The sequence below is a fragment of the Lutjanus erythropterus genome, chromosome 14 (genome assembly GCF_056507025.1).
Source record: "Lutjanus erythropterus isolate fLutEry1 chromosome 14, fLutEry1.hap2, whole genome shotgun sequence".
NCBI lineage: Eukaryota > Metazoa > Chordata > Actinopteri > Lutjaniformes > Lutjanidae > Lutjanus > Lutjanus erythropterus.
In genome coordinates, this window is record NC_139330.1 from 10,717,188 (window position 1) to 10,736,336 (window position 19,149).

The following is a 19,149-nucleotide window of genomic DNA, read 5'->3' on the forward strand; positions in this document are numbered from 1 at the left end:
TGTAGTAAGGGTCTCATATTGTCTGATTCAGAGTATATTTTAGTTTTTTTGTCTAATTTAAGTGCTTCTTGATTTGTTTTATTAGTGCTCTGTAAAATAAAGTGCAGTCCAGATGAGCAGTAGTATTATACTGTGCACGTCTATTAAATTAATATATGTTTAAATGTCTAAGTCTTCCTTTCAGTTATGATGTTGCACAACCTTTGTGAATAAAGACAAGCTTCCTGTGGAAATGATGTGATCATTTGACATCTTAATCACTCTGTTAATACAAGGCTACTGGACATTTGCATAAAGTGTTGGACCGGAGTCTTTTCGTAATATATAAGAGGATGGAAAATCTCTCCATGCACGCCATTTATGCAAATTATTTAACTTATAAGCTCTTGTTTCCAGGAGAGTTTTCACAAGCTGAAAATCTCCCAGAGCTCGCTGGGCAGCTCCTGGTTTCAGTGCTTTCCCTTTAGATATGACCTGCTTTGCATATTTTGCCCTTTGCCTCTTACCAGTATTTGATAAGCAAAACAGAGGCAGCTGTTTTACTGTTTTTAAAACTGGCATGTTGTGTTTCGTGTGACACAGTTATGTTTGGATTTTGTCTTGCAATTTGGGAGTTCTTTTAAAATAATAATAATAAAAAAATCTACATCAAGCATTGCATATGTGCACATAAATATAACATAATCAAAATTAAGCTAGTTTCTCCTTGACCAGTTACAATTTTAAGCTGCTGCTTATACTTGCACAATTCGCTATGCATTAGTAATATTATATTTGGCCCAATAAAATAATGTAGAACACTGACAGGTTCCACTCTGCATGATGAGTACTTTTAATCCTGAGAAATTTTTAAATGTAGGAATTTAGAGTGTTTGTACACAGTGTTGTTGCTCCTTATACTTAAGTAAAGGATATAATACTTATTTACTGCTGCTATTATGTAAAGTAGGGGTTGTGTTTCCTCAATACAACTAAATAATGTCTGTGGTTTTCATGGTACAGTAAAAAAAAGTAGTTATAATCATAAAGAACCATTAATTTGAAAGTACAAGTACCTCAGGGCAGAGGTTTTCATTTTTTTTCAGCTAATGGCCCCTTACAAGATAGGGAATATACTGGGGACCCCCATATGTATGTCCTTGGTGATGGATATCCTTTTTTTTTTTTTTTTTTTTTTTTTTACACATCTCCTGTACTTAGTTATGTGAAAGAACAAAACAAGATGAAATGTACTGGATAATATCAGGCATGTATAAAAAAAAACACAAAAAAGAAAAATAATAGTCTTATGATAGGTCTATCAAATCCCTTAAAAATGAAATAACTATTGTAACCAATGTAATGATTGCTAAAAGTCTAAATAAATGCAGGTTGTAATGAAACCTTTTTGTAAAAATAAAATAATGATGATAAATAAATGAATATTTTCATGTTATGGTCATTTAAATCAATAAAATCTGACAACTCTTGTTTCATTGGTGTTTTAAAGTTTCTACTAGTGTGGAATTTTCTGGTAAAATTAACAAAATCCACGAAAAATTAGCTAAAATATGCAGTTTTTCAAAATAAAGCTCCGAAGTCTTGTGCCTACTGCGCATGCGTCAGCTGGCTGTGTACGGAAGCGCTGCAGCAGCGCGTTGAACATGGCTGTGTGGTGAAAAGTGAAATGATCAAACACGTTTTTCTGACAGGACCTCCAGGTAACACTTAACACTCGGTGTTCACGCTGCTGTCGAAGTTTAAGTCGCTGTAGATGCAGACCTGTCAGTCAGCTAACAGTCAGTAAACGATGACGATGATTCTGATGAAAGTTAGCTTGTTTTAGCTATTTTTGTCCGGAAAATATTGAATTAAAGTGGTAACTTTTTATGGTTACCAGGTATTTTTGCTAGTCCTTTAACTCTATAAAGACTAAAGAGACGTTTATAGAAACAACTAATAGATTTTTCCCCACTTAAAACACAAATATATATTTAGTTGACTAAAATCATTGATTAAGTAATGAGGACACCAACATCACTAATTCACTGATCTCTCACTTCAGTTTCACACCAGCAATTTTATAGAAAAGATAAGAACCAGTTAACTCTCTTTTACAATTTAATGTAAGGTGAAATAAGTTCATTTTAAAGTAATGAACGATATTTTTCCGTGCAATGGCTTCTTACACCAAAGGTTTAATTTAGATTTGAATATTTAATTTTTTTTTTTATAATTCCAGGATTAAGATCATGGAACTTTTTTTCTGTTTTTGTAGATTAACCAGAACCTTTTGTGGATTTTACGGTATTATATAACATGTAATATCTTAATGATTTTATTGCATGTGGATGATATTGCTCTCTTAGCTGAATCTGAGGATTATTTACAGAATATTTTGAATTTAAAATTGGTTATCAGTAAATCAAAGTAAGACAGAGATTATTCATTTCATTCCAAGAAGTAGGAAAAACTGACTGGTGGGACTGTAACACTGGAATGTTTGGGATTTAGTCTTGATGAATTTATTACTGTGGAAGTCAGAACTGAAGTGTTGGCAGATTCAGTCTGAAGAGCTTTAAGGTCTGTTGTCAACAAATTTAGAATATGTAAAGATCTTTTAGTCATCCATGACTTTATGATAGATGTGTCTGCCCCATATTTAATTATGCTTTAGATAGTACTTTAAAGAATGTAAAATCACACACTCCATACAGAATACAGCCACACTGTTTTGCTCCTGCTTTGGCTGTTCAGTGTAATGTGGGTTGGATTCCTGATTCAATTAGACAAAAATGTGAAATTATCTTGTTTGCTTAATATGTCAGAAAACCGGGTCGATAAGATGTTTTGCCTCTGGAGTAAATCACACAGTTCTCCATGGACTTCTTCTGAACCTTGAAGTTGGCAGACTTAAAACATCCAGGAGAACAACAGGCTGAGTGAATTAAGACAAGTTGAGAATCAGTCACATTTTCTTTTGTCCCTGTTATGATAAGTTAGGAATACCTCTATAAAATGAAATGTCTGTTCTAAATCCAGAAATGTTCTGGTGGAACTGACAAGGCCAGACAGAATGGAATGGTTTGATTTTAATGCTTATAAATTAGCTACCTTTGTTTCTAAAGCTTGGAAAAAATGTCAGGATTTTATTTGTTTAGTAGTATTTTGTAATTTATGTTTCTTACTCTGGTTTCTCATCTGCTTTTCTAAATAATGGTGTCTTATGAAACTGTTGGGGCTGGGCACTTTATTTGTGCTTGACAAAAAAATCAAATCAATAATAACCAAACTATTCCGATTCCACGAGACCAACAGTTTTCAAAAAAGTTTGCAAAAAAGTTTTGTCTCCAAATGAAAAACAGAAAGACAGTTTGGAAATAATAATGTAATTTTGTGAATGCATGTCTTTAAAACAAATTATCTGTTATTCAACATATCTAAATGAGGTAATACTATATAATATAATTTGTCATTTTAAAAATGCCGTGTATCTTAATGAATATCGATGTACCTTTGCTCAGTTGTTCATTTGTTAAATATGACATGTGCCTTTTTGATTTTATTATAAAAATGTCCAGCATTTTACAGTTAGGCACTGTTCTCATATTTTTAAGAAGTGATATTGCAGTTGTTTTACAGAGTGTGTTGTTTTCTGATTACAGGTGTGGGTAAAACCACCCTGGTCCAGAAGGCCTGTGAAGCTTTGGTGTCATCAGGAGTGGGAGTTGAAGGCTTTTACACGGAGGAGGTCAGGGCGGGAGGCCGGAGAGTCGGCTTTGATGTAGTCACAGTGACAGGAGAGAGGGGCCACCTGTCCAGAATCAGGTAGCAGGCTTGTCATCCTATCTGTCCAAATCAAACTACCTGCTCTCTTTCATCGTGCTGTTTTTAGTAACATCCGCCTTATTTTAACTCGCAGAGACACTTCTGGTTCATCTCATGGCAGACGTGAATACACAGTCGGGCAGTATGTGGTTGACTTGCCTTCATTTGAAAACCTGGCTCTGCCCCTCTTCAGAAATGTAAGACAGCAGCACACATGCTCTTTAAACTCATCAATAGATCACGCTAAGCAGAACACTCCCTTTTCTCCCCATTTAACAAATCATCAAACCTTTGATTTTCTCAGAATTGATGGAATAATTGGAAGCCTGCAAACACATAAATTCCAGAGAGACGTTTTTAGTGTTCGTGGTGCCGTCTGGCTGTCACTGACCGTGATTAATCCAGCATGTAAAGTGAGCCTGGAGTGACGCCTCCACGCACGCTGTAAAGGAAGGTGTCTATGCCTTGGCGGCACATGTTCCGCTTTCATCTTACTTAAAGCATCTCTGTAATCACTGCATATCACCCGCTGCGTGCAACATGGAAACACTGTTAGAGGCTTAATATCAGTAAGTGAGCTAGATTCATATTAGTTGTTAAGATGATAAGCTTTTTCCACATGTTAGATTAGCCACATGGCCACCAATGAAATCTGTTTCATTTTTTATCAGTAAATGTCCGAACTGAACTGGTTTCCTTTCATTTTTAAATCTTAAAGGTCCAGTGTGTAAGATTTACAGTGGTTTATTAACATCGAATATAATAACTTTCATTAGTGTATAATCAACTGAAAATAAGACTTGTATTGTTTTTGTGAGTCCACCATGTGTCTGTAGTAGCCCAGAACGGACAAACCAAACAAGACAAACAGCTCTAGATACAGATTTTTGTTTCACTATCACCATGACATGAAATTGTCCTACCATTTCATCTCTAGTGACTAAACAGACAATTATTTAAATAAAAATCTTTGAGATGGCCACATAATTTTACCGTCAAGCACACGTGTGTGATGTACTTGCGGCGCTCTTGCTTAATGCAAACATCCATCGTCTGCAGGTGGGGCCAGCAGCAGATGGGGGCAGCAGGAAGGTGTTTGTCATTGACGAGATCGGCAAAATGGAGCTCTTCAGCCAGTCGTTCATCAGGTCAGTGAGACAGACTTTAGACAGCTCATCCTGCACCATCCTGGGCACCATCCCCATCCCCAAGGGTAAACCACTGGGCCTCGTGGAAGAAGTGCGGAGCAGGAGAGATGTCAAGGTCTTCACTGTGAGTACATGTACCAGCCCACTCTCTGGGGAGAAAAAAAAGATATTTAGGTCAGTTTAAGTCCCACAATAGCTATAGGACAGTGTTTACACTGTATACACTTGGTCTTAGGAGGGCAGTCGGTCTGCTCACTAACGCAGAAGTGGCATGCCCTGCATTATCCCTCTCCTATAGCAGGATTAACTCTAAATCATGCGTGACTGATTCACCAACAAAGGGTGGTCTCAAATGTCAAAATAATTTATCACGGAAGACTCAGTTATGGATATTGTCATGCAAATATGCACCATGCCGGGGTAGTTGTTATATCGAACAAGGTCATGAGGCAGCATAAGCATTTTTGGCCAACATATGATTTGTAACTGTGCTTATGAGACAGGAGGTCAGAGATTTGGTGTTTACAACATGTGGTTTGATAATCTCAGAGTGGACACTGTATTCACTGAGGCTTAGATCTGTGACCCTGACCTACAGGACCAGACATTTGTCACAGTTGTCATGTTATTTTTCTCTAACAGCACAGGTCATATAATATTCTTATTCTTATTTCTTTTAAAATAATGTTCTTATTGTTTTTTTGTTTTTGTTTTTACTTAAAGATGCAGTAATAATTAGCAGTGTAATGACTTAACAACTATGGTTGCAAATTGTAAGCACTTCCACAATTAATTAACAAAAGGAAATGCTTTCTTCCCACTCAAAATCAAAGTTTTAATTCCACAGCAACATGGTGCATATTAGACATAAAGGCGTGCATATCAAACACATATACTTGAATATCAGACCACATGCAAAGCATGCCCATAAAAATGATCTATTATATTATTATGTCATATCTTTATTTGATAGTATATTAATTACATTTTACATGACAGATAAACTTCTTAACAACCGATTTATAGATCATCAATTACTTGGTATCATCCCTAAAAATGGCACATAAACAGCAGGTACAAAGCACGTGTTTATCTACAGTATAGTTCTTTTTCTTAACATTTTACTTCCTGTAAATTCTTCACAATAAAAGTTATTTTGTTATCCAAAAAGAAAAAGTAAAAACAGGCAGAAACCTGAAACTGCAAACAGCGACACAGGAGAGAAACTAAACTTGAAACCACAGAGATTCAGTTAGAAGCTACAAAAGTACAAAAGAGAGCTGAACACACACACAGACTATTTTAAAAACGGCTTTCTATCTGCTCTCCTGCACACACACAAGCTAAGTCTCAGCACACATCAGAAAAAAAAGAGAAAGGCAAACTTGTCCTCTGGGAACAGGAAAAGGGTCAGTCGCCTATTTTTAGCATGTCTCTTCTACCAGAACAAGTACATCTTTCAAACCACCATTTTCACTAAAATATATAAACAGTCTCCAGACTTAATTAAAAAGGTTCTTTTTTTTCCTCTTTTAATTTTTTCTCTTGAAAGACAGCAGGACATTTCTGTCAGCCGTTGACCTATTCGAGCACTGGTATTGTTTTTCCAAGAAAGGGCAATCGGACACTTGATGCTTGAATTTGGAACATGTTAAGGAGGGACTGTTTACTCCTCTGTAACTTTGGGATACCCGGGTGCGTTCCCAAAATAAAGACCTTTGGGTCAAGAGATAAAATCTCTGCAGCTGTGTTGATTTTCCTCCAGATATATTTTAGCACTTTCCCAAAGACAGTGGCCAAATGTTCCCCTTTCCTGGCTACAATTGATGGATGTTTCTGGATTATTGCTGTAATATTTATGTTTGTTTAACTGGAGTAACATAAGAGCATATTAGGACTGCACATGTAAGTGCAACATTATCAAAATTGCAATATGGCCAAGTGCAATATCGAAATCACAGAACCAGAACTGCATCACAAATCATCCTAGCCCGAAAATCTCGATCCTCAGATGAGAGAAAATATGTTTGTTTGGTTCAGAATACAACACATGTCATATCAACACGATTTTAAAGGGTCGGGTCCTGCAAAAATCGAAATGACATATTTTTCCCCTGTCCTGTGGTGCTGTTTGTTCAACTAGATATTTTCGGTGTGAGTTTCAGAGTTTTGTAGTATGTTTTTGTATTATGAGACCAAATGGCTCTCAGCTTGTAATGCAAAAGTACCAAAAAATACATTTGAAAAATTCAAAACGAGTGTCTCTTTCCAACAATCATGACGTGGATTATCCTTGTTGTGAGCAGGCTCATGTAGGAACTATTTTTCTCCTGCAGTAGAAACTACCGAAACAACTTCGTTTCTCCTTGAAAAAAAGTGCTTTGGTGCTATGATCCCCATAAGCCCGGCGCCAGGGCAAGGCAGATATCTCCAAAAATATGCATTTTTGATTATTTTGGGGTGAACTGTCCTTTTAACATTGATTCAGAGGACTGAAGCCAGAAACGAATATGTCATATGTGGAGATATGAGAAATTTGGTCCTTGTCATAGCAGTTCTGTGTTATAGTTTTCTCTAAAGCAGAAACAGATGCCGTTACTAGTGAATTATTCTGATTGGCTGAAATTAAACTTCTTATTTGTTGGCATTTGAAAAAAAAAAAGCTTTTTTTGACTACTGCTTAACATCGTTAATGATTTTTGCTTATTTCTTTTCCCTCTTAGGTATCGAAGGAGAACAGGAACGCCATTCTAGAGGACATTCTAGCAGTGCTGCAAAATTGTCTTAAACCAACAAGCTAACGTGGAGATCCAGAGCCACTGGAAGGGAAAAACCCTGCAGCTCGTGTGTATTTTTGTGCTGACGACAAGTTTTATTTGTGTCAATGCATATGCAGCACACACAGCCAGACTATTGAGTGGATCCACACACGCTTCGTTACGGGGTTATGACCTAACCTGAAGGGCATACCGAGCTGCGGGAAGAGTTAGTGTGTCACATGCATGTATTTATGTACTCTATTCATTTTTTTCTTTCTCGTACGGCCTTAAAATGGATTGCATGCTGAATAATTGATTGCGAGATGGAACACAGCGGGGGAATTGTTCAGTTAGTGTGTAAATACCCCGAGCTCTCAGAGTCAAAGACTGCTAGTCCTCAAAAAAGCTCAGTTTTATTTTGTATTCAGCTGTTGGTCTTATAGAGACTCGGGCAGGCATTTCTCATTTATTAGAGTATAGTATTATTTTTTTCTCAAGGACAAGTGGTGGTATTTTTTTAATAGAGGGCCAAACAAAGCAGTGACCCTATTTATTCATTTAGGTCTTTGCCATGTGAGCCTCCCTTGTGTTTGTCTTGTCAACCTGAGGATGTGCTCATTGAAAATCAATCAATATTTAACGGTGCACCTATGTCCAATCCTTTCATGGTTCAGTCATCCAATAGAACGGACAGAAGAATAGAAAAATAAACCGGTTTTGTCTCTCAACAATGAGACTGTGTTTCTCTGGTATTCATTTCTTTTATTTGAAGATGGAAACTGTTCATTTGTTTAGCAGGTAGAAATGTTTTTACACTGATGTTAAGCTTCAATCTTGTTGTCATATTCAGCGGCACAAATAAATATGCTTCGCTGTAGTTAGAGGGATTTCATGCTCCATCGTGGGAGATGATGGAATTTCTATCCATGCGCGGTCAGATTACATTAAAGGATAAATGGTGTGATATAGGATTTTTGAGTGCATTTATGAAGGATTTAATCCAATGGCATAACTGAAAAGAGTCTCTGAAGGGGTTTACAGCTGTAGAATGAGACATGTTGTCAAACTTAAAGAAAATTGAAGCTCGCTGCGGCTGTCAACAAACAGCTGCAAATTAAATCTGATGCATTAATACAACCCCAGTTCCAAAATGTAAATAAAAACACTTTTCAACTTATATTCAATTGAGTACTGTATAAAGACAAGATATTTATTTAAACCTGATTAACTTTGGTTTTGTAATAGACGTATTCTGAATTTGATGCCTGCAACATGTTCCAAAGCAGTTGGGACAGAGACGTGTTTACCATTACCACAACACTCAGTAAGCATTTGGGAACTGAGAACACCAATTGTTGAAGTCTTGAAAGTGAAATTCTTTCCCATTCTTGCTTGATATTCGATACTGAGAGTCTCTGTCGTTTTATTTTGTGCTTCATAACGCACCACACATTTTCAGTATGAGACAGGTCTGGACTGCAGGCTGGTCAGTCTAGTACCTGAACTCTTCTATTCTGAAGCCACGCTGTTTTAACAAATGCAAACTGTGTCTTGACATTGTCTTGCTGATATAAGCAGAGATTTGTCTGGATTCTCTGGATCTTTTAATGATATGATGGATTATAGATGTTGAAATCCCTAAATTCTTGCAGTTTTGTGTTGAGAAACGTTGCATGCTTGTGGACGACTGAGCCTTTCAATGATGCCCCTTTAATACCCAGTCATGATACTGTCACCTCTCACCAGTTAACCTGTTTACCTGCTGAATGCTCCAAACAGGGAAATGTGTTGCAGTAATGGTTTGCAAATGATTGCACTCTGTTTTTATTTATGTGGTTGTACTTTTTGCCTGGTGTTTATTGGTTTTAGACAAATTGCTTGTATGCTTCGTAAGTGTAAGGTTATTAGAAATACATGAAGTAGGTTTTTGAAGAGTAAAGTGGCTCAAGAACATTCAAGGTTCGTGAGTTAGTTTGATAGTTGAGATCAGACAGACTCGCTGCAAGTGGAATTTCACTGACTCTGCGTGAGCTCTGGAGTCTGGCACTTGAATCAAGGCTTTTAATAGAAACCCTCTGGCAAAGATTTTTGTTTCAACACCGATGCATCTTCAGGTCATTTCAAAGTGAACATGCACAGAAGACTTTTTTGGCTTGTTTTTTTTTAATACTGCTTGTATAACTGATGTAACCTGTCAGGTTGGCTGAGGAGCGAGCTGCCAGCTGTGATCTGCGTCAGACACGCTGCTGCGCCAGCATCTGTTGTGTGGCCACCGCTGACGTGTACCTCTGGATCGGCTGGCACTAACAGTCGCTGAATCGGCTTCAAAGTCAGCATTGGGATGGTCGTATTTTTGAACTAACATGGAAGTATGACGTGGCATTGTTATTGTCGGCACAGACTGAACAGGCTGATGGTTGATGGTAGATCAGGCCGAGCAGTACGGCTGAGGAGGCCAGATCCCCTGATTGGAAGGTGATCCTCAGCACCCTGCAGCAAGGTAGCAGATGGGTTATGTAACAGTGACAAAGACCTTGCCAGTTTCAAGAAAAAGAGGGTGTGTGTGTGTCTGGATGCACTTGATCTGTTGTGATGTAATTAGAACCATATTTGGATATTATACGCATATAATTTACAGCACTGACTCGCAGACAGGTGCCTCTGCAGTGACATGGAAAGACTGTAGAGTAACTCAATGAATTTATCTCGATAAATGTCATATTGAGTCAACACTTAAAAACAGTGCGTTGGAAATAAGCAAAGAAACAGAGAAGTTGTAACAGATTAAAGGAAAAATTCTGCATTTTTTCACATGGATGTCCAGTCAGTGTTGATGGTAAACGTGAATGTCAATTGAAGCAATAAATTCTTCGGTGTGCGCTATATTGACCTGCTCATGGAGCCGAGCAGTGATACCTACATGTCCCACGGTGCATTGCAAGGGAACTTGTTACTCCCACCCACGCCCATGTTGCTGTTTTAAGAACACCCTAGCGGTTGATCGGTTGATACAACACACACAGGAATTCATTCCTTCAACTGACTACATTTACCATCAACAATGACTGGACATCTCTGTGAAAAGTCCTAAATATCCCTTTAAAGGAACAGCATTGATGATTAACAGCTAATAATAATGGATAGATGGTTAAAAGATATATCTGAAAGTAACAGATACATAGAAAGATTCAAGTAGACTTAGAGAAGAAGCTGAACGTTTGCAGAAGGTAATGAATAAATGGTCAGATAGATAGTAATGAAGTTGTAATAGTTGTAATCTGAAAGGGTATGTCTGCCAAAAAAGGTTGGTAACCACTGATTTATTCATCATAATGTGTATGAAATGTTTCATATCGCCATAACACCAATATTTGATACAGTAGCAAAGAATCCAGTGCCACAAAGAGGATTTTTTTTTTTTGTCTTTCTTGTAAATTTTATGGTGACGTCCAGACATGCTTGCTGTGGGTTTGTTCATACATAAGCATTGTGCAGCTCTAACAATTGGATACACTGTCAGGGGACTTGAACGTATTGATGTGTCCTAAGCAGGAGGGGCGTTGTGTGAGAAGCCATATAGAACAGCTTGAAAGAATCCGAAGTGAATTAATATCCATATCGCAGAGATGCATTCGCACCATATCTACGGGACAGATGTCTGTGTGGCACCCTGTACCCTTTATCCCTCCACACATGGAGGACACAGAAATGCAAGGAGCTTACCAACAATCCAGGACAAAAGGGAGCTTGCTGGTGGGAGGTGGGGGGTGGGCTGGATGGTGGGGAGCTGCAGCTTAGATGAGGAAATTTCTCTCTAGTTATTGCACTTTGTGGTACCAGCCCAGGAGGCACAGTGACAGCTGCGGAGGGCGGACATATTATGATGTATTGTCCAAGAAGCCCTTGGCCAAAATGCCAAACACAGCTGATGAAAATCTGACATATTGTTCGAAGACCATGTGGGAGATGCACAACAGCCTGCTCCAGCTTTCCCAGAGCTGGACTTCAAATTCACTGTTTATTTCCCAAGATGATGGTTTGATTTATTGAAAGATGTGGAGCCAAAGCTTCTTAGCCTCTGTGATGTCAGACTTCTCAAAGCCTGTGCATGCGAAGAGCTTATCAGTACCCCCTTAAATCAAGGTAATGGCTCAGTGTGAACTGTGCAGGGTTGGATAGTAACGGATAACATGTAATCAGGATAACATAATCGATTATAAAAGATAAGTAACTATAATCAGCCCAGATTACATTTGAAAAATGGTTCCAACATTATTTTACAGTACATTAAGAAGGTGTAATAAGCTACTTTGTATCAAACTAGATGAAAACTAGAAATAATATGTTCTTCATTAGACATTATTAGACTCTATATTAGACTTTATTATAGGATAATTAGGGACACATTACACAGAACTGTACTGTGAATTAAAGCGTACTAATTCACAACACTTTAGTTTACAGTACAGTTCTGTTGATGTGTCCCTAATTACCCTCTAATAAGTTCTTATAAGGGTCTATTAAAAGGTCTAATATGTTCTAGTAAAGAGAGTTTTTATTCCCCTTTATTTACACTGAAATTGGTAAATGAATATTTTGAGTAAGTGGTCCTCCTGTTTGACAAGTCTACACCTGTAGTTTGTGCCAGTATCATTTTTGAAAAGATAATTTGACGAATAGCAAATGCAAAATGCATTATATTTGCACTGAAAATGTTTTGAGAAAAAAAGAGAGAAAAAAAAAACAATGTGGAACTAGCGGTGGGGAACTTCAGTCACATTTACTGGAGTCAGACTTAAGTTGCAAATTAGCATTTTTCAAGGTCAGAGGTTAGGTTCTGGTTTTGAAACATGATTTCTAGTGCAATGCACGCAATCCTGGCAAGCTACTACACCAACGCACAAGTCAGTATCATGGAGGGTGCTGTTCTAAAAATAACTTCATCCGTCACTACAAAACCCCCAAAGAAACTTATTGGCTTGGCTGTCACGTTGGTTAGAAAGTTAACGTTAAGTTTAAACTATGTTAGACTTGGCTTTGAACCGATCAAGTATTTAATTGAGACATCTTCATATAAAAGACAATCAGGGGACTGATGTGGTGCCATATAACCAGGTAAACTTTGCAGGCATGTTAGTCTACCAGCAAACCCAGCTGCATACTCTGATTACATTTAATAGTAATCTGACCCAACCCTGTTGCGGGGTATGTGAGTTCTCACAGTTCCTGCCACAAGGCTTTGCCTGGCCCACAGGCATTGTGATTTCAGATACATTCCCAGAAAGCTCTAATGGAGCTTTAATTCTCCTCATTGTGCTAATGGGCATAGCTAAGGTCCGCTGGTCTTGACAGGTGGGCAGTTAATGTCAAATGGGATCCAAAGGCTGTGGAAATTAAGCCATTTGATCCGGGTTCCTAACCACTATTCCATCCTGCTGCCCACCACCGATGATTCCTAAACCACTCTCCCCATTACATCACTTTCATGGGCTCCCTGGGGCTGCTGGAGGCAGACAGTGTTGGGTTTCAAAGCCTGTGTCCGGGCCACTAGCACACCCCTCCGCAAGCCCACCTTTTGAGCCTGGGATCAAAGCTCAGAGAAGCACGAGAATGAAAATAGATGATCTCAACAAATGTCATCCCTTCTTACGTTTGTGCAGCCCCAGTTCCGGAAAAGCTGGGACGTTGTGTAAAACAAAAGTAAAAACAGAATGCAACGATTTGCAAATACTTTTCAACTTGTTTTCAGTTGAGTGCAGTACAAAGACAAGATGTTTAATGTTCAGATTTTAGTGGGTTTTGTTTTTGTAAATATACACTCATTCTGAATTTGTAGACTGCGACACATTTCTGAGTCGTCTGCAGCAGCAGTGGCTTCAACTCCCACCTATGGCTCTTTGCTTTACTTTCTCCCACTTTCCTGTCATACCTTCAGCTGCCCTATGAGTAAAGGCACAAAAGCCTCTAAAATGTATATATATGCAAAAAAAAAAAAAGTCTGGGAAAGTTGTGGAAAGCTCAAAAACAACTGAAGTTAATCACACATCATTGCATTTTGTTATTATTTAAAGATATTGACATAAATCTAAACTTACATTGATATATCGGCTCAACTATAATACAAAGAGCAGCTGCTAACGTTTTTCCTGTAAAAATCTATGATGTAATTAAAGTATCATGCCTGTGACTCGAGGACCATTTTCCATCAGCAGGGGAGGGGTCGTGGCCTGAGGACGTCCCTCTCCTGTTACACCACCTTGATGGTTCCTTGTGATCTCCGGCCCTCTTTGAATGATTGTGGTAACCCCTGTGAGTCACTCTTCTCACTTGGCTGCATAACAAAACCTGGACTTTACCTCACCTTTGGGAGGATGTGTCATGTTGGCCGTTATTAGCGGTTAGACGGAGGAAACACACCGACCAAAGCGTAGAGAAACGCGTGGGCGTTGCGTGTTGTGGTGCACATATTCATCGGCCCTGACATATAATTCTACACTCAGGGAGGAAGCCTCCAGATTGTGGTGACACACAAGCAGAGTGAGTGCATCATTGTCTCTGCAGGGGAAGGCTTGAAACTCCCAGAGCTGTGAAGGAAGCAGTAGGAGCTGTCAGCGGATGATATGGAGGTCAGAGGGCGCGGAAAGGACACAAAGATCGGGGGCACGGTCATCAATCGATTGACTGTTGCTGTGTCCCTCAGGGCCGCAAAGGATGTGGCTGTCATTCCAAACTTGACAGAGAGGAAAAACACATAACAACTGTCTTTATTGTGGAGGGGAAAACCCAAATGTTTGCACTCCATGCATATCAAGAAAATAGGTGCCATATGTGCATGCAGCAGCTATGTCAATGAGCCAATCACAGCCTGGATGTCTGTGTGGATTATTAACTTGTCATGCACAGAGTGCACTAATGACATATAGATTATTGCAGTGGCACTTGGACTTGACTTATATGGGGATTTTGTGTATAAACTGAACAAATGTGGGGTGTATTTACAGAACTGCAAGAGGTTGAGTCATGCAGCATTCAGCTCTATAGAGTCTCAATAATGATTCACAGACTGCTGACCTGCCATGATTAATGCCTCTGCTGGAAGCTTTTGACAAATTTTCACCACAAATGCGGAGCTTTGCAAGCTGTTTCCATTCCATACACTCCTGTAGCCGCTCTGTGCATGTGTGTATGCGTATATACATGCCAAGACCACACTGTGACTTTTGGCAGTGCTATATGAACTGAAAGGTACTGCAGTTGTTGTGCCAAAACCCAGTGCTCCTTCTTCTTCTTCCTTTGTTTGTTTTCGCCGTGTGAGTCTGTGGTGTGTGAATGTATGTCATCATGGCAAAATGTGGTCCTGGAGAGACCAACTGTGGTGTTAACTACCACAGAAATGTTTTTGGCAGGTGTTTATATCTGTCCCTCTGTGGACAGATGTTTATTTCTTTATGTTTATTTGTTTATTTATTTGCAATGCCTGACTCAGCAACAAATACACAAGATGGTAAAAAACAACTCATCATCTCAACACTGCAAGATGCATTTGCAAAACTTTACAGTCGTGTAGTTTAAAGCAAAACGAAGGGAGAGTTTGAAAGGGTTTGGTCCGACGCCATCACAAGTTGATCTTAGTTTTTTTTTTTTTTTTGACATTTGTTGACATTTGTCTTGGTGCTACTGTACAAGAGTGTGTTTATATCAAGTACACTGATAATTGAATAGTGCAGATCATCATATAGTGTGATCTGAAGGGTGTGTTGCATGGTTTATATTATTATTCCATCCATTATTCTGACATTTCAGCTGCTGCCACTGCTACATACCAGCTCACGCTTAAACTATTAAAAGAGAAATCTGTGATATATTGACTGTAATAAATCATAAAATGATCATAATATGTCATCACAGATTAAGGACACGTGCTAAGGTGAAATACAACAAAGCTACAGCTGCAGTGTTTCCATCCCGGTACGTGACTTGTGTTATTGTTTGCTCGTTTGACATTCATTAGAGTTCAAATTAATGCCGAATGTTTGCAGAATGAGTAAGCATCTGTTTATGAGCTGTAAGAAATCATTAATAAACATGCAGAAGGAGTAGATATTCATAAGGGTTAAATTGAGCAATATGTTAACAGAGTCTGGCAGGCAAAAGACTGGATATTAAATAGGATTTTTGTTACATATTGCTCCTTTAACAGAGTATACAACCATCTCTGGCACTTCAGCTTCAACTGAGATTTCAGTCGCTTTCACCTTTTACAGTTCAACTATCACTCCAACAGCTCTCATTATTCTATAACTCACAGTTCAGCTGCATTTATCTTTCACTTCAACGAACAGTTCTACTTTCAGTGCTCTCAGTTCAGTTCTGTGCAGGTATAAACTGGAAACTATATATAAAAATTTGTTTAGTAATTATTCAGCTTTTCTTTTTTACATAATTCTAGACAGTCCAAGCAAATCAAGTGACACTTGAACTCTTTCAAGTGCATTAACTTCAAAAAAGCTTGCACACTTATAATCATCGCCTTTTCTATTTGTTTATCTATTCCAAGTCTTTCAAAAAAAAATTAGTTAGCTAGATTCACACCAAGTGACCCATTTCTTTCCCTCTCTGGTAACTAATCTGTCCCTCAGAGATCTTGTAGGGAATCACTGAATATTTTGTAATGCTAAACAGTCACATTTTTGCAAACTCTTTATGCATATGACTCATTATGCAGCCATAATGTGTGTGCAGAGAATGCTCGCCTCCTCAGCATAAATGCAATGTTGATGACGGATCTATTTGAATTATGCCTTTGAATGACGGAGGGTTGTTAATATGCAGAAATAAGGCTAATGATGTGGAGATGTTTTTAGCCTGGCTTGGCCTTTAATCTCCGTCTATTCATCTAATCCCTTTTCTCTTCAAAGCCTCCAGAGACGACAACAAAGCTTGAAAAACAGACATTTTCCTCAAAACTGTATTAAAAATAAATATCTTCATCCATTAATCACAGACGAAGCAAATCATTGGTTTTTAATGTTTTATTATGAATAGTCTTTGCTACGATTAGTATTCAGAAAGTGTTAATACCAGACAGGCTCGAGCAGTATCAAACTGCTGATCTTAGTGTGAGAAATAAAATGTCTTGGTGCAACACACGCTGTACATGTGAAGGAGAGGAGCTGTAATGATCTGGTACAGTAAGAGTCATGGGTTCAGGGTATTATTAGTACATCGTCATAACTGAGTCATCACTAGGATTATTCTCTAAAACTGATTGTCCATTGAGAATGTAGGTTTACTTTATACAGAGACTGTTAACCGAATAATAACACGACAACCCAAAAAAAAAAAAAAAAAGAAATATGAAGTAAGACTGGTGAGAAAAAGTTTTTTTCAATGAATCAAATCTACAACTACACAGTGCACACTCACACAGTGTTGTTCATCTCATCTAGAAGAGGATAGAACAACATAAACACTCATAAAAATGACTTAAAGGGATAGTTTGGATAATTTGAAGCTGGGTTTGATGAGGTACTGTTCCATAGTCAGTGTATTACCTACAGCAGGTGGTGTCAGCATGTCCCCAGGAGGAGTACCAGCATGGAAGCTAAGCATTGTACTGCTGTGGACAGCAAGGTCCACACAAACAAATTCTATATCACTTTAAGTGTACACTATATTTAGAATATTTTCACTGTTTTACATTGCCGTCAGACAGTCTTTTCTGATGGGAAACTGCAGCTGAATGCACCAAATATCGCTCTCTTCAAACCAACCAAACTCCACTGGTGAAATCAGTAATTCTACCTAACAGAACACTGAAGTTGCTGGACTCCCACTGCCTTGATCTGATAGTTTGTTTGTGTTATCATATGACTAAAAAGGCTAGTTCAGATCCTCTGCAGTCACACAATGACATAATCAAATTAACAGACAGAGGCAGCGGTAGACCAGCAGCTTCTGTGTACTGCGAGTTAAAATTGCTGATTTTGTCTATAGAGTTTGGTTGTGAGTTTGTGAGAGTGCAATTTGGCTTACAAAACAGCAGTTTCCCGTCAGAAAAGGCCGTCTGACTACAAGGTAAAGCGCTGAAAATATTCTAAATATAGCATACATTTAAAATGATATGATTTCTTCAGGTGGACCTTTTTTTAAGTGGCCAAAATACCTTTTGTTGCTGACCCTGTCCACAGCAGTGCATTGCTTAGCTTTTAAACTGGGGGTGTGTGTCAAATGCCATCTATTGTAGGTAATACACTGGCTATCAATAAGTACTTCATACAACCCAACTTCAGAATACCCACACTATCCCTTTAATACCAGGACTTTTTAGCCCTTGAAGTGATTTATATAAAACACATCAAAAATAAAACCGTGGTAGCTCTTTCAATCATAAATATAGTCAGTAGTAGCCTTTTTTGTCTGTTTGTTTTTTGTTCTGTTTTGTTTTTCAACAGATATGTGCACTGCACATTAAAAACTCTCTGCAATCATCCGGACAACTCAGAGGTCTCGTTTTCCGAAGAACTTTTTGAAGACGGACTTGTTGCGCGGTCGTGGCAGGCTGGTGTAGCTCCTGAGAGCAGAGTCCTGATACGTGTCGTGCTGCCATCCAGCTAAGGCGAGCAGTGGGGGCTCAGAGCTCCTGCTTACAGAAGCGCCGTCTGATGATTTGTCTCCAACCACAAGTGTCACACAGTAGTTGGAGCCTCTGCCTCCGGGGTTGTGCAACACAGGTTTGATCTTCTGAAAGGTCGCTGAGAGAAAACGGTAACGAGAACGTTAGGTGACAAGAAAAACCAGCTGTTTATGATTCATAGACGCATTATAGCTCATTTAGGTTAATAGCTGCAAAGTAACCTGATGTGAAGGAGTGGGAGCGACGCTTGTTGCTAAGACAGTCGTGACCGCTGGATAGAGGGGACAGAGGGGAGGAGGAGGTGTTGTCTCTGGATGCTCCAGACAGTCTGTGAGTCAGTGTCTGCTTTAAAATCCTTTCATCATCATCTAGAGAGAGACAGAGATAATTATTAAAAGCAGAAATGAAGAACAGAGGAGCTGAACAACAAACGTGAAAGTTTTACTGCGCTAACAGACGGGAGCTCAAGCAGCACTGTGATGTTCTAGTGCAGCGGTTCTCAAAAAGGAATCTATGGCCTGTGAAAAGTTTTAAGAGTGATTCATTTAAAGTTGCAATACTAAGGATTATTTAATTAATTGATAAAGTTTAGTTGCAGAAGCTCATTTTGATCATTGCACGTTAATAAGTAAGGGATAATATAAAGTGATGCATGACCACAACACAAAGGTTTTAGTCTGTAATAACAACTGAGCCCGTAGCAACAGTCTGCTATACAGAAATAACAGACCTGCAATCGACCAATTAGAGTCGAGGATTTAAGAAAGCCACGTAATAACAATATTTAAGTTGGATTCTC

The 19,149-nt window shown here is 38.6% G+C and overlaps 2 protein-coding genes across 7 annotated transcripts in view; one reads left to right on the top strand and one right to left on the bottom strand.

The window, feature by feature from the left end:
• The first annotated feature begins 1,595 nt into the window (after nucleotides 1–1,595).
• Nucleotides 1,596–8,448, top strand: ntpcr (nucleoside-triphosphatase, cancer-related). The gene is made up of 5 exons (XM_084735798.1): nucleotides 1,596–1,700; nucleotides 3,645–3,807; nucleotides 3,902–4,004; nucleotides 4,867–5,079; nucleotides 7,679–8,448. The coding sequence occupies exons 1-5, from the start codon at nucleotides 1,667–1,669 to the stop codon at nucleotides 7,754–7,756; spliced, it is 591 nt and encodes a 196-aa protein (XP_084591924.1). The 5' UTR covers nucleotides 1,596–1,666; the 3' UTR covers nucleotides 7,757–8,448.
• An 8,283-nt stretch (nucleotides 8,449–16,731) lies between these two features.
• mymx (myomixer) overlaps nucleotides 16,732–19,149 on the bottom strand; it is a 46,280-nt gene continuing 43,862 nt past the window's right edge. For all 6 annotated transcript variants that reach the window (XM_084736682.1, XM_084736684.1, XM_084736683.1 and 3 more), the window contains 2 exons: nucleotides 18,572–18,718; nucleotides 16,732–18,468 (listed from right to left, as the gene is read on the bottom strand). In XM_084736682.1, coding sequence (XP_084592808.1) covers nucleotides 18,215–18,468; nucleotides 18,572–18,718 — 401 coding nt within the window. In that variant the 3' untranslated portion in view covers nucleotides 16,732–18,214. The remainder of the gene's footprint in view (nucleotides 18,469–18,571; nucleotides 18,719–19,149) is intronic.

Excerpts from the sequence above, each read along its gene's own strand:
- ntpcr (XM_084735798.1), top strand. The coding sequence starts at position 1,667 with ATGATCAAACACGTTTTTCTGACAGGACCTCCAG. Across the intron at positions 3,808-3,901 it reads GGCCACCTGTCCAGAATCAG|AGACACTTCTGGTTCATCTC; the intron begins GTAGCAGGCTTG and ends TTTAACTCGCAG. Across the intron at positions 4,005-4,866 it reads CTCTGCCCCTCTTCAGAAAT|GTGGGGCCAGCAGCAGATGG; the intron begins GTAAGACAGCAG and ends CATCGTCTGCAG.